Here is a 15,984-nt window from a genome sequence, read left to right as displayed (position 1 = left end):
GTTCGTGTCATGTTTTTATTAAATCTGTTTTAAATCATTGTCCAATGAGAAGAGCCTGAGAGCAGCGGTGGGCGGGGCTTACAGTCACCTGTACCTGTCCTCCTCTCTGACATCATGTTACAGGAAACATTTCCTGAATAAAGTTTATTCAATACACACCATGACCTTTAGCATGTTAGCATATACTAAAGCTAATGTTAGCATGCTAACAAAGAGAACATCTGCTGCTCTGATTGGCTGACAGCAGCAGGAAGCCCCGCCCCTCACAGTGGGGCACCACCCCTCTCCTCCCAAACGTCCCGTTGTCACTTCCTGTCCGAACACGAAGCAGTTCCTGACCCAGGAGTTGCTGTGATGTCAGAATGATGTCATCTCTCACTTTATGACATCATCGCTGTGTCTTCTCAGAAGCAAACTCCTCTGCCCACCTCAGAGCCTCAGTGATGTCACTGCTGTTTCCTGTTCCCTTGGCGACCAGCGCCGAGCCCCCGGCACTCCCCCCGAGGCGACGACATACCGCCAACGCCCAATCAGATGCTGAGAGGGACAGCGAGTCCTGAGGACGAACAGGAGAGCCAATGAGATACCTGGAACAAGGCCCACCCACCTGAGATGTCACCCACCGGCAGGTGTGTCACTGTTACCTTGGGAACCTGACAGGCACACAGAACCTTCCCAGAATGCCTCTGGTGAGCGAGCAGCATCACATGACTGTGAGGAGCCGCGGCACTCAGCTGATTCACCGTCTTCATCAGCACCTGGCCGGAAACGTGATGTCATCAGACTACAGGTGTGCATAGAAATGATCCAGGTGCATTGTGGGATGTGTTCTTACCGACAGAGAGTCCGTCTCTACAGAGTCCACCTGAACATCCCTCACGCCGTTCTTCTCCAGCAGAGCCTGAGTCTGGACTGCAGCCTGAGCAAAGCATGATGGGAAAAAAGGTTAATGTGGCCCAGGTGTGCCTCAGGTGTGCCTCAGGTGTGCCTCAGGTGTGCCTCACCTGTCTGGTCTCCAGTTTCCTGACACAGGTGTTGCTGGTTCTCTGCAGAGCCCTCAGTCTGGACTGGAGGTCTCTGCGCTGCCACTGAGGGATGGAGGTGTTGTCCACAGCCTGACAGACACAGCACAGGGTTAACAGCAGCACACCCACGCTGCAGTGCATTGTGGGTAGTGTACTTACATCAGACAGGACGCCGACCTCCTTGGCGAGACACTGGGCGGAGTCAAGGCTGGAGGGGGCGGAGCCTGTGAGTCTGGCTGACAGAGAGTCCACCTCCTGAGACAGAACCTGACCCGCTTCCCGAGCCTGGAGATACGACAACAGAGTGAACAAGGAGGACCAGTACCAAGACCAAGACCAAGACCAGTACCAGGACCAGGACCAGGACCAAGACCAAGACAAAGACCAAGACATGTGACTTAAACTGACCTCTGCTGCTTCCTGTCCCGTCACTGCAATGATCCGACTGATGCCTCTCACCATCTGTCTCTCTGAGACGATCACCAGGTCCTTGATGGCTCCAGTCTGCAACAGGTGACTAAACAGGCAGGTAGACAGGTGAGCAGTGGACAGGTAGACAGGTGAGCAGTGGACAAGTGAGCAGGTGTGTTTCAGTCTTACGTTCCACAGCAGAGCTCCACAGATGTCTGTCTGTCCGTCTGATCATTCAACAGGTCAGAGACCGGAACTGCCACTGACACCACCCGAACAGGGTCAGGATACACCTGCAGACAGACAGGAAGTCAGTACACCTGCAGACAGACAAACAGGAAGTCAGTACACCTGCAGGAAGACAGACAGGTGTGTCGTCTCACCTCGTCCACGGTCCTCAGCCCATTGATGCACCTGGCTGTTTGCAGAGGAAGCTCCTGGCTGTGGACGACCTGATTGGCTGCGATGATGTCATTAACACACCTTTCTACCTGCTGCAACTGAGAGACGCTGAGAGAACCCTGAGGACCAATCAGACGCAGAGTCAGACTACGATATCAGGTGACACTTCCTGCTCTTTGTTAAAACAATGATGTCACAGATGATGTCACAGATGAGTGAGGTCACTGACGGACCTTGACGCTGAAGTCGAAGCGGAGGCGATCAGCTGACACATGAGATCCTCTCTGCTGGACCGCTGGGCCCAGAACCACCCGCAGAGCGAAGTTCAGGATGTGCGTTGCGGTGTGCTTCACCATGCAGGACAGCCTGTGGACCTGAGACACCAGGACCACCGTTAGCAGGCAACAGATCCGGGCTCAGCAGCCAGACTGGACCGGGTTCAGACAAAACCTGTGGTGTGTTTGGGTCTACCTGGTCCAGGTGCAGCTGGACTCTGTCTCCAGTCTTCAGTCTGCCGGCTGCAGTCACCTGATGGACCACGTAACCCCCCGCCTGGACCACAGCCTCCACCGAGTACGGGACATCCTGACAGACACACACACCTGGAGTCAGACACAACAGGTAATCTTCCCATGATGCATTTCCCCTCTGGGTGCTCAGCTAACCTGCAATCTGTCCCAGGTGAAGTAGCCCCGGTCATGTGACTGTCCCCCCTGCTCAGAGTAGAAGCAGGTCTGATCCAAGATGACGCCACAGCACTGACCCTCCGACACCTCCGACACCAGAACCCGACCGTCGTACAGAGCCAGGACCGTTGCACTGCATGCTGGGAAAACTGAAAAAAAAAAAAAAAAAAAAAAAAAAAAAACACCTATCTGACCAGATCTGACCACGAGGCGCTGTGGTGATCAAACCGGCTTTTTTATTTTTTAAAATTTCCACACCAGGTGTGTGTGTGTGTGTGTGTGTGTGTGTAGCTTAATTGGTAATATTATTTATACCACTACTACGAAGTCAAAATAACTGGTTAGAGCCAGCAGAAAAAAAAAAAAAAGAAGAGACGACCGGCAGAGAGAGAGTCGCATTGTACCAGCACCACGTCTGAATGAACCCACGTTTAGCAGAACTCTGCTGGTTAATAAGTACAAACCGAAGTAAAAACAAACTGAAGCTGAAGAAACCCTAAATGTTAAAAGGAAAAGACGGCGAACCTGAGTGACTGAGGGAGAGACAGACAGCTGTTCTGTGTGTGACCAGCCTATCACAGAGCGCAGTGTAGCGAACAGGAGTATCCAGCTCAACTCTAGTATCGGCCCTGTAGGACTCGGGTCGTACCGTATCGGCCCTGCTCCAGGCTGTACTGGTACTTGAGACTGTCGTCAGTGTGAGGAACCGCAAGACGTTGCAGCTCTGCCAGGCTGAGAACATCCAACATCACCTGGGACTGAACACCTGAGTGGAGATCAGACGACACCTGAAGGAGACAGGTGTTTGATGACATCACCGGTTATGATCTACATAACGACTTCAAACCAGGTGCATAATGGGAGGCAGCTTCACCTTGTGGCTCTCTGCCATCAGTCGGTCCAGCTCCTCACGGTCCACCTTGACTCCTCGCTCATCCAACATCAGGTCCACCAGGTCCAGAGGAAAACCCAGATCCCTGTGCAGAGACCAGACCACGGAGGCTGACACACACACACACACACACACACACACACACACACACACACACACACACACTCACTAAATGTGACCATCTACCCTAAACAAAGAGCCTGGTGGCTGATGGGAGTTGTAGTAGCTGAGAGGAACTGACCAGGGAAGACTCCATGTTTGTAGTCCTTCGAGCTGAGCGTGCGGAGGATGAGGCGGCTGCCTTGATGTAGAGACGACAGGAAGTGAGCCTCGCTGTCGTTGATGACATCCATGACCTGAAAGATCACCAGCTGTCAATCAACTGCTGATGACAACTTCCTGTGATGTCAACTGATCCATAGAGGACCAATCAGGATTCACGTCTCAGTTTCAAACATCTGTACAGCTTTTATTTTGAAAACAGAAAATAAAACACTCACCCTGTCCGCCTCGCTGTGGAGCTCCGGGTACACGTCGCCCTGACAACACATCAACACGTCAGTCAGCCTGAGCCCTGCTCTGTGTACAGGAGAGGATTGTGGGAAATGTATTTTACCAGTATGTGGGTCACAGTCGGAACCAGGCTGGCCAGCGAGCCCTGAGGAGCCTGCAGGACCTGGACACAGAACCGGACAGCCCGGCGCAGAATCCTCCTCAGAACCAACCTGGAACACAAAAGAACAGTACTGACAGCTGATTGGACACGCTCTATCTGCTCTCTGAGCTCTGATTGGTCGATGACTCACTCTGCTCCGGACATGCCCGGATGGACTCCGTCAGCGATGCAGATTGATAAAGTCCTGATGTGGTCCGCCACCACCCGGTACGCCATGTCCACCCGTCCCTGATCCGCTTCCCCCGTCCTGCCGCCGTACGGCCCGACCCTCGACCTCTGTGGACAGACACATCACCATGGCAACAGGAAGGTGTCAATCAAACCTTCAACAACAAGACCTAAGGACTGTGGTGGACCGTGGTGGACCGTGGTGGACCGTGGTGGGCTGCGGTGGACTGTGGTGGACTGTGTTGGATTGTAATGGACTGTAATGGACCTTGGTGGACTGTGTTGGATTGTAATGGACCGTGATGGACTGTAATGGACCATGATGGACTGTAATGGACCTTGGTGGACTGTGGTGGACCGTGGTGGACCGTGGTGGACTGTAATAGACTGTGGTGGACTGTAGTAGATTGTACTGGACCATGGTGGATCGTGGTGGACCGTGATGGACTGGGTGTACCTGGTGAATGGCCTGCAGCAGGGGGGTAAACAGATCTGTGTCGTAGGTAGACCTGGTCCCCTGGAGGACGCTCACCAGTCTCTCCAGTCCCATCCCAGTATCCACGCTGACCCGGGGAAGGGGGCACAGGTTCTGGTCTGGCTCCCTGATACACAAACACAAACATTAGACTGGGACCAGCAGCAGGTTCTGGACCGGTTCCAGATTGGTTTCCTGTCTTTCAGACACCTGTGCAGGTGAGTGTACTGACCTGTTGTACTGCATGAAGACCAGGTTCCAGATCTCCACCACGTCCGGACTATCAGCGTTAACGAGAGCTGCAGCGTCCCGTCCTCCCACGTGGTCGTAGTGGATCTCAGTGCAGGGCCCGCATGGACCCGAGTCCCCCATCTCCCAGAAGTTCTCCTTCAGGCCGAACGGCAGGAGGCGACTTGGGGGAACCCTGAGAGGACAACCACAGTCAGAACACTGGACCTGATCCTGGTCCTGGACCAGCAGCTTAGTGGGGACCTACCCGATGTCCAACCAGATCCGTCGGGTCTCCTCGTCGGCGGGTAAACGTGCCGCGGCATCGCCTGCGAAGTACGACACGTAGAGCCGGTCAGCAGGTATCCCATAATGCTCTGTGAGCAGGCTCCACGCCATGCTGCACGCCTCCACCTGCAGAGACAACCCTGTTATGGTGATGTCATCACAGGAAACAGGAAGTGACCCCCCTCCTCCTCCTCACCTTGAAGTAGTCCCCAAAGGACCAGCTCCCCAGCATCTCGAAGAAGGTGTGGTGGGTCAGGTCCCGGCCCACGTCCTCCAGGTCGTTGTGTTTGCCGCCGGCTCGGACGCATTTCTGACTGTTGACCACGCGACGGTACGCCGACATGCTGCTGCGAGGATCCGCGGTGCCGAGGAGGATCGGCTTGAACTGGAACCAGACACAGAGCCAACATCAGGGTCCAGTGAACACGACCGGGCTGAACAGAACCTCTGACACCAGCTGTGTCCAGTCCAATGGTGTCACAGTGACGTCATGACCAGCTGAGTCCTCTGAATAAGGAGCTGCAGCTTCCTGTCTCCTTCAGAGGAGAACCATCCTTTACCTTTACAATTCACTGCGGCAGCAACAGCAGCAACAACAACAACAACAACAACAACAAACATCATCGTTACGTTAATTTTTATGGTCTGACGTGATGACATCTCTGAATATAACACATGACAGGGCGTGCTCTTATTTTGAAAGAGCCAGCTAACACCGCTAGCATTCTGCGGGTCAGAAGTGATTTTCTACATCTTGCTGCGCCTCGAGTCAGAACTGAAACAGGTAAAAAAGCCTTTAGTTTCTCTGCCCCGTCTGCGTGGAATGCCCTCCAATGCGAACTTAAAATTGTAGAACTTCTTCCTCTGGAAGCATTCCGCTCCATCTTAAAAAAAAGACAATGGAAATCATTTGAACAGTGCCTATGCTTTTAAATTGTTAATGTATCTATAACTGTTACTGTTACTGTTGTTTGTCTGTTTTTACCACTATGACGTGTGCTGCTGCCTTTCTTGGCCAGGTCACCCTTGTGAAAGAGGTCTTGATCTCAATGGGTTTTTATCTGGTTAAATAAAGGTTATAATAATAATAAACCAGAACAAACGACACCGGGACAGACCGGCACCAGGTCCAGACTCACCTGGTTCATTCCGGCGTTGACAAACAGCAGGCTGGGGTCTCCTCTGGGCCGGACCGGGGAGGACGGGACCAGAAGGTGTCCGTGTTCCTGCCGGAAGAAGTCCAGGAAGGTGCTGCGGACCCGGGCAGCGGGCGGAGGAGAGCCGCTGAAGGAGCGAGCTGAGCCGGCGTAGAGGAGGTCCGACGGCCCGCTGAGCGGTCGGAACCTCCAGCGGAGCAGTCTGAACATTGGCCCGAAACTCCGGTCAAACACTGACAGACACGCAGACAGAACCGAGCTGCTCCCGAACCATGGTGACCCTGACAGGTGATGACGCGCATGCGCACTCTGGCGTACACTTCTTCTATTTATGTGGAATAAAACTCATTTTACCGCCACCTGCTGTCCGACCCGCCCAGTCCTCCAGTGACGTCATCGAACACTGAACACGTGAACAACACATGAACACAACATGAACACATGAACACAACATAAACAACACATGAACACAACATGAACACGTGAACAACACATGAACACAACATGAACACATGAACACATGAACACAACATGAACACATGAACACAACATAAACACATGAACACAACATGAACACAACATGAACACATGAACACATGAACACAACATGAACACATGAACACAACATAAACACAACATGAACACAACATGAACACATGAACACAACATGAACACATGAACACAACATGAACTATGCTGACATATGTGACCGTACACTCTGTGATAACATACTTGCCCATATACTATGATAAACTGTGACCGATTTACTATGATAACATATGTGACGTATACTATGAGACCATATGTGACCGTATACTCTGATAACATATGTGACTGTATACTATGATGACATATGTGACCGTATACTATGATAAAATATGTGACTGTATACTATGATGACATATGTGACCGTATACTATGATAACATATGTGACTGTATACTATGATGACATATGTGACCGTATACTCTGATAACATATGTGACTGTATACTTATGATTAATATATGTGACCTATTTTTATGATAACTATGTGGACTGTTACTTGATTGACATATGTGACCGTATACTATGATAACACATGTGACCGTATACTATGATGACACATGTGACCGTATACTATGATGACACATGTGACCGTATACTATGATGAACATGTGACCGTATACTTTATATCGACTATGATAACACATGTGACCGTATACTATGATAACACATGTGACCGTATACTATGATGACATATGTGACCGTATACTATGATAACACATGTGACCGTATTCTATGATAACACATGTGACCGTATACTATGATAACACATGTGACCGTATACTATGATGACATATGTGACCCTATACTATGATACATATGTTACCGTATTTGATAACATGTGCCGTATACTATGATACCATATGTGACCGTATACTATGATAACATGTGACCGTATTCTATGATAACACATGTGACTGTATACTATGATAACACGTGACCGTATACTATGATAACACATGTGACCGTATACTATGATGACATATGTGACCGTATACTATGATGACATATGTGACCGTATACTATGATGACATATGTGACCGTATACTATGATGACATATGTGATCGTATACTATGATAACATATGTGACCGTATACTATGATAACATGTGACCGTATACTATGATGACATATGTGACCGTATACTATGATAACACATGTGACCGTATACTATGATAACATGTGACCGTATACTATGATGACATATGTGACCGTATACTATGATAACACGTGACCGTATACTATGATAACACATGTGACCGTATACTATGATGACATATGTGACCGTATACTATGATGACATATGTGACCATATACTATGATAACATATGTGACCGTATACTATGTAACATATGGACCGTATATATGATAACATATGTGACCGTATATCTGGATAAAAACACATGTGACCGATACTTACTATGATGACATATGTGACCATATACTATGATAACACGTGACGTATACTATGATAAACATGTGGACCGTATACTATGATACCATATGTGACCGATACTATGATACATATGTGACGTTTCTTACTATGTAACAACATGTTGAACCGTGATACTATGATAAGACATGTGATGACCGATACTATGATATACCATGCTAAGATGACCATATACTATGATAACATGCTACTTGATCAGTACGTACTAATGATAAACATATGTGACGTATATCGATATAACATGGTGACCGTATACATGATGACATATGTGACCGTATACTAATGATACATGTGACTGTATACATGATGACATGTGACCGTATACTATAATAACACGTGTAAGCCTATTACTGGATGCTAGGCCATGATACCGTTACTATGATAACAATATGTAGATCTACGTGACCGTAATAAGATATACATGATGTGACCGTATACTATGATACATATGTGACCGATACTATGTGGCTATGTGACCGTAACTAGATAACACATTGACTGTATACTATGATGACATGTGACCGTATGACTATATAACCATGTGACCGTATTCTATCTGATAACTATGTGACCGTATACTATAGCAGACTGCTCATGATCATTTTCTACCTTAGAACCTCATAGTTTAGTCTGGGCTTTGTTTTCTTCAAGAAGTTCTCGGGTTCTTTGATGTTTTGTTACACTTTAAATTTCGGGGATACCGGAAATACTCAAGGGTCATTGAACCTTTTCTGGAAATCTCCGAGGGCTCCTCCAGGATCATTGGAACTGGAAACTGGTTCCTCCCAGGGATCAATGGAAACTTTGGGAATGATCCGTAAAACAACACACACAGCTGTCAGTTTAATGTTCAAACAGGTTGTTTTACATTCTGACTACATGATGTGGATCCCCTGAGGCTGGTTAAGTACACCACACACACACACACCACACACACCACACACACACACACATTATTGCACATGGTAACAATAGTGTGTCTTACATCAAGGAACAGCATGCAGCGGTTTGTTTACTGGATCCCTGCAGGAATGCAGTTTCTCTGCTTGTGACACAAAATGTACTGCAATCATTTACGTCAGTTAAGTACTCAAGTATTATTAGAAAAAAACTACTTATATTACTCATGATGCAGAGTCAGCATTTTATTACTGCTGAAGTTTATCAATACTCGATTTTGGAGCAAATACAAATGCTGTGTCTAGTTTCGTACGTCTGTTAGTAACTCTTCTGTGTACTCTGTATAGCTCCTGGTGTAGTGTCTCAGACGCAACCTCCTTCTTCTTCTTGTAGCTGTGCAGAGTGTTAGCTCATCATCTGACATCCATAATATAAATAAATCACATGTCCAGCTACTTCGTATTGAGGTATTCACCTCCTCCTCTTAGCTCCAGCAGCTTCCTCAGCCGGTATTGTCTCAAACGCCGCTGGTCACTTCAACTTCAGCTACAGAACAAAATGACCACTGAAGACGAGAAGTGTTCAACACTCACCATCTGGGTCTTTCACAGTAACTGACTTTAGACGGTGGACAGGGTGGACACACTGGATGGACGAATGAACATAGTAGAGGAAGGCTGGAGGACGAGGACTGGGACATAAACCAACTGTAAGTCCTCCACACGATGAGTTCACTTAAAGCAAACTTGGAGACCAAGTGAAACAGGTATTTAAATGGAGGTCAAGGGTCACAGAGGTCAAAATAAACAATTTTTAATAACACTCAGAAACTTCTTTATTGTGCGTTTTTCAACTGTAAGAATATGGAACAGCAAACACACCAGTGTACTCTGTGTATGTTGGCTCCACAGCTGTGTACTGTGACATCATGACATGTGTAGTCTCAATTGATTAAAGTTTGTCTTCAGTTTGGTTTTTTCAGCCAATGAGAAGCTTGAGAAATGTTTTAAAAACAACAAACGACCTGGAAAGTGGACAGAGTTTACTAGAAGGCGTACGGTCCAACGATGATGGTGAGGCGGAGCAGAGACGGATCTGTAACTGAGAGCTGAGTTCTGTGTCACCATCTCCAGGTCCAGGACGTGTTCTCTGGACCCATCAGAGGATGCGTCATACCCAGCATCGCGCTCACGTTATTGGATCGCTGCAACACAAACAGCCAATCAGCACTGATGTTCAAACAATGACTTTGATGAGATCACATTAATACAGATGAGGTGAGTAGGAGATAAACAAAGTCAGAACATGAATGGTTTACTAATGAATAGATCAGATGAAACTCATTAACGATGAACTAATAACTGTTGTGTAACAGCTCGTGTTTGTTTGTAAATCGTGTCCTCCGACAGCCAATAACATTTTGGTTCACTGAGATCAGATGAAGACTCAGCTCACCCTGAGAAAGAACTGTCCCTCCTCGTTGCCAGCTTTGATCCTGAAGGTGTTGTGATGTGGGGAAAACACTGGTGGCCTGAATTTGGAGATGTCTGCTGCACAGCACGCTCCGACGTGATGCTCATGTACTTAGACGATAGAGGGAGGAAGTCTCTGCACTCACTCAAAGACTGACAGCTGCAGCGACTGAGGACAGTCAGAGACGACACGTCAACACACATGATACTGATGATTCAATACAGAAACAGAACCTACAGAACAGATACTGCGGAAACAAGTCCCAGAGAGCGCTGCTGTGAAACCGTCCATCAGAGAGCTCAGACGATGTCATCCGATCTTTGTAGAACTTTTTCAATCTGAGTTTAATCGATTATATTTATAATTACATGAATTCTGGATCAACTGAAGGGTCACCTCATTCCGGCCTGCTGATAGGTTGGTAACACTTGCTAACAAGGTGTCCAGGGTGGTTACTATAGTAACTCTAGTGCTTCCAGTGTTGTTAGCCTTTTCTGGGTATTTGCTTGATCAGGATCAGGTTCTTGGAGCTTCTCGGTGGTTACTGTGATGTTCCTGGCAGATGTTTCTTTGGTAATTCTATAAACTGAGTCTGCATATGACTCCAGATTCTGTATGTGAGGAAACAGGATTTTGGTTTAGAAGGGTTCTGGTTTTTATCTGAGGAGCACTGACCATCATGTTTCAGCAGCTTTGGATGCATGCAGATAAAAAGTCTGAAAGAGGAGGATCGCCCAACCAAAATGTATCTGGGAACCAGTCAACTTCTTGTTATCTTTTTAACTTAACGACTCCCATCCACACCTGACTCAGGCAACCTCAATGACCCTCTGATAGACCATTGTGTTCATCAGCAATGCCTCTCGAGTCACAGCAAATCCCTCAGTAATATACTTTGACTCACAACTGTCAGTCAGAAACGGAAGTAGTCCAGCTGAGAACCGTAACACTGACATAATGACAGAGAACCTTCAACCTCTGGACCTGATGACAGAGAATCTTCACAGTCACATGGCTACTTGTGAAACAAATCTAGACGTCATCTCTCAACTGCAAAAGTCTTGACAAGGATAGTCTGCAATCTGATAGCCACTGGCAGCCCTGTATTGAAACACTGCCCGTTACCTATTAAGGGCTAAATCACTGTCAGAGTTAGCTCATGGGTAACATCTAAGTGCGAATACTCCTATGGGTAGACCCTGAGAACGCATGGTTTGGAACGTGGGGGCACCTGAGCATACCAATGACTAAGAATCATGGGTCTGTAGTTATTGATCCGACACGAGGCCTACAGATTCAGTACAGGGAGACTCTGATGGTCTGATCCAAACACTAAAGCTCAAAGAGGGAGGAACATCATCCAAAACCATCAAACGCATCCTCAGCCCAGCTGAGTCTCACCCCTCTCCGGTCTTTGAATGTAGGGTTCATGCAGCAGGGTGTTCTGGGATAACAGCGGTAACTCCAAAGTCAGTTCCAGCACACCTGGTCCTGCACGCAGTTTGGTCCTGTTTCACACTCGTTAACATCTGTGAACAGAACCAGAACTGTCAGAACCAATACTCTAGATCTGTTTGTCCATCGAGAAGTTGTTTCTGATCAGGTCGGTCCTTCTGCAAGAAGAAGTCATCAAATCAACCAGGCACCAGCAGCTAATGCAAGAATCTGTCCATTAACGTACTATCAGTCTGTATAGTGACACAGATGAATGTGGAGTTCACTGTCTGAGTTTCATTCTCATAGACAGGAGCTGAGACTGAAGGTGTGTACTGGCACATACGTGTTCCCTGCACGGGTATCCTTCCGGAACAGACACACTGTAAGAGCCAGGCGGTCAACACCTGCCACGACACATGACGAGGACAGCAGGCACTCGTGCCACATCGTAAAACAACAGACAGACTGACGTTTTTGTTTGTTTGTTTGTTTGTGTGTGTGTGGTGTGTGTGTTGTGTGTGTTGTGGTGTGTGTGTGTGTGTTGTGTGCGTGTGTCTTGTGTGTGTGCAGACCAGGCGCTCTTGGTTCTGCACTCCGCGAGCCACTGTTCACACTGTGCCACAGTGGAGAGATCCTGGCACGTTGTAGCCGCGAATGTTGGCGGGGCTGCTGGGAACGCATTCATTCACATCTGGAGCTCAATAAACAAGAGACGTTTCCACCTAAACATCAATCCACCTTAACTTCAGTCCCACCTTGTTGTTTAGTTGCTATGTTGTTTGTTCTAGATGTTCTTTAGTTGTTATGTTGTTGTCGCTAGAATTCTTTAGTTGCCCTGTTCTACGTTTCAAAATGTTGTTGATGTCTAGTTGTTTAAAATGTCGTTCAGTTGCTGGTCTTGTAGTTCTCGATGTTCTTTAGTTGCTGTATGTTTCTAGATGTTTCTTTTGTCACCTGTATTGTTTGTGCTAGATATTCTTTGTTGCTGTGTTGTTGTTCTAGATGTTGTTTAGTTGCCCTGTTCTGGTTCTAAGATGCTGTTTAGTTGCTATGTGTTCTCAAATCAATCAATCGGATTTTACTTTGTTCTACCCAAAGTCACAAGTCCATTCCTCTGAGGCTTTACAATCTGGTACAGGAGTGACACCCTCTGTCTTAGACCTCGGTCGCCAGTCGAAGGAAACACTTGCACCCCACCCTTTACAGGGAAAAAAAGGTGGAAGAACCTCAGGAAGAGCCACAGGGAGGGATCCCTCTCCACGGACGGACAGACGTGCACAAAATGTCACGTGTAACAGGACCAAATCACCACCAACATATTGTACATAACTTGAAATACAATGATTACATGCTAAAATGAATGAATATACAGAAGATAGAACAATGAATTACAATGACGATAAACTGACTGCATTACATAATGATAAATGACAATGAATTACAACTGAATGATAAAATGACATGATTACAATGACATGATAAATGCACTGAATTACAATGCTGGATACAATGAAGACAATTTTGACAATGACTGAAGACAAAATGACAATAATTTACAATGACATGAATAAAATGACATGAATGTTACAATGACTGATATGACTTACAGTAGCAGATAGGGCAGCAATAATGACAGGATAATATGTGTTAGTGGACGTCATGCAGGACCACAGCAGACAGCCACGATCCACGAGAACCTGCTGGACGACAGAGCAGAAACTCCAGGGAAGATTTAGTGTGTGACATGCATTATGAGACATGAATGTACAGAGAAGGAGAAGAGAGAGAGCGAGAGATAGAGAGATAGAGAGAGAGGAGAGATAGAGGAGGGAGGGAGGAGTCCCCCTGCAGTCCTATCCTATGGCAGCATAAACTAGGGAGACCTGACCAGCACTAACTATAAGCTCTATCAAGGGAAAGTCATCAGTCTACTCTTAGGTGTTGACGTGTCTGCTCCCTGAACCCAGAATGGTAGTTTGTGTCCACAGAAGAGCGCCTGATAGCTGAAAGCTCTGGCTCCCATCTACAGTACTTTTGGAGACTAGAGAACCACCAAGGAACCCCAGCGTCCTGAGAGCGCAGTGTTCTAGAGGGGTAGCTTAGGTACTATGAGCTCTTTTAGAAATGATGGTGCCTGACCATGAAAGCTTTGTAAGTAAGGAAAGAATTAAAATTCTATTCTAGATTGTAATAGGAGCCAATGCAAGAAAGCCAAATGGGAGAGATGTGATCTCTGATCTTGGTTCCGTCAGAAACACGTGCAGCACATTCTGAATTAACTGCAAAGTCCTCAGAGACTTATTGGAGCAGCCTGATAACAAAGAGTTACAATAGTCCGCCTTGAAGTAACAATGCGTTGGACTATTTTTTCTGCATCCACTTAAGACACGATTGTCTGATTTTGGCGATGTTCATAAGTTGGAAGAATGCAGTCCTCGAAATTTGTTTTATGTGGAGGTTAAGGACAATTCCGTCAAAAACATGATCAGGATATTGTTATGGACTTTTCTCTCTGAGTTAACGAGGTCCCGTGTGGGCCTTGAGGTCCTCAGCAGTATTAGTTGTTTGGCTTTGTTGGGAACAGTAGGTGCCAGCTATCTCAACACTGTGGGGTCAAGGGTCACAGAGACCTGTTGCTGCTTCAGACAAAGATAGTGTTGTTGACGGTCCAATCTGTGTAAACAGACTCGGTGTCCCAGACTAGAATATGCTGACATAACACCTCCATGGGTAAAGACATTCTCTGTGACAAATTCTGGGCGTGTAGTATTTGTAGTGTTTCTTGGGGTTAGAATTTGATCCACCAGATGATTGGATCTCACCTGTCTCCTCCTTATCTTCCTCTGCATAGTTGAACTCATCAGCAGAGATGAATCCAATTGGACTGGACCGAGATCATCTGTCCTGGTTGTTGTGGTCTGGTAGTTGCCGTGGTTGTTGGGGATGAAGTGTTGATGGGGAGGTTGGGTTGTTGTGGGGACCTCCTCTCCAACATATCGGATGATAATCTGGCGATTCTGGCGCAGACAGAAGTATCCACCAAGTGGTTAGTGCAACCCATCCCTCCTTATACAGGCATCAGCAACGCTCACACTCATGGATGTCTGGAATTGTAGCCACACAACATTTAAACATGTTTTACATCAACATTAACGCTTTAATTAAAAGCTTCTCTGTGACTTCAATTCAGAGTGTTGATGTTATTGATCTGAAGTAGTTGATCGGTGATCAGCAACACTCACCTTTACACTCGTGCTTCCACGTTGAACGCGTAGCCCCCGACACTGTCAGTGAATATCAGTTTATTGATTGGTTAGTAATAATCGCCACAAAGAACAGGAACTGTACTCATCAGAATCAATGACAGCTGTGAGGCATACCTCTGAGTCATATTTAAATTCTTAATTGTGTTATTAATCAGATTAATTAAAACATCAGAATCGAATTTTTGGTTTGAAACACGGAATTATTTTTTATATGTACAGAAAATCACATCATTTGGTTTGCATATGACTGACAATGACTTTGTATGTGTCCAGCCTCCCCTAACCATCTCCTGACGTCCCCTAACAGTCCTCTAACAGTGGTCTGTCCCTTAACAGCCCTAACAGCGTCGGTCTCTAAAAGTCCCCTAACAGTCCTCTAACAGTCCCTAACAGTCCTTAACAGTCCCTAACAGTCCTCTAACAGTCCTCGGTCCTTTAACAGTCCCCTAACGTTGTCCTATAACAGTCCCTAACAGTCCCCTAACAAGCCTCTAACAGTCCTC

The 15,984-nt window shown here is 46.7% G+C and overlaps 1 protein-coding gene across 1 annotated transcript; it reads right to left on the bottom strand.

The window, feature by feature from the left end:
- Window positions 1-3: 3 nt before the first annotated feature.
- Window positions 4-6,734, bottom strand: aars2 (alanyl-tRNA synthetase 2, mitochondrial (putative)). Its single transcript, XM_019278865.2, has 22 exons — window positions 6,391-6,734; window positions 5,448-5,636; window positions 5,232-5,377; window positions 4,968-5,159; window positions 4,718-4,862; window positions 4,223-4,368; window positions 4,033-4,141; window positions 3,917-3,955; window positions 3,658-3,772; window positions 3,399-3,526; window positions 3,174-3,312; window positions 2,504-2,673; window positions 2,310-2,423; window positions 2,072-2,212; window positions 1,820-1,957; window positions 1,626-1,729; window positions 1,434-1,542; window positions 1,185-1,310; window positions 1,005-1,115; window positions 836-919; window positions 645-758; window positions 4-556 (listed from the first exon to the last, which is right to left on the bottom strand). The coding sequence occupies exons 1-22, from the start codon at window positions 6,616-6,618 to the stop codon at window positions 389-391; spliced, it is 2,955 nt and encodes a 984-aa protein (XP_019134410.2). The 5' UTR covers window positions 6,619-6,734; the 3' UTR covers window positions 4-388.
- Between the last annotated feature and the right edge of the window lie 9,250 nt (window positions 6,735-15,984).

This window comes from Larimichthys crocea, unplaced genomic scaffold (genome assembly GCF_000972845.2).
Source record: "Larimichthys crocea isolate SSNF unplaced genomic scaffold, L_crocea_2.0 scaffold532, whole genome shotgun sequence".
NCBI classification, from domain to species: Eukaryota; Metazoa; Chordata; class Actinopteri; family Sciaenidae; genus Larimichthys; species Larimichthys crocea.
Note: the sequence above shows the minus strand (reverse complement) of the source record. Positions and strands in the feature narration are given on the sequence as shown.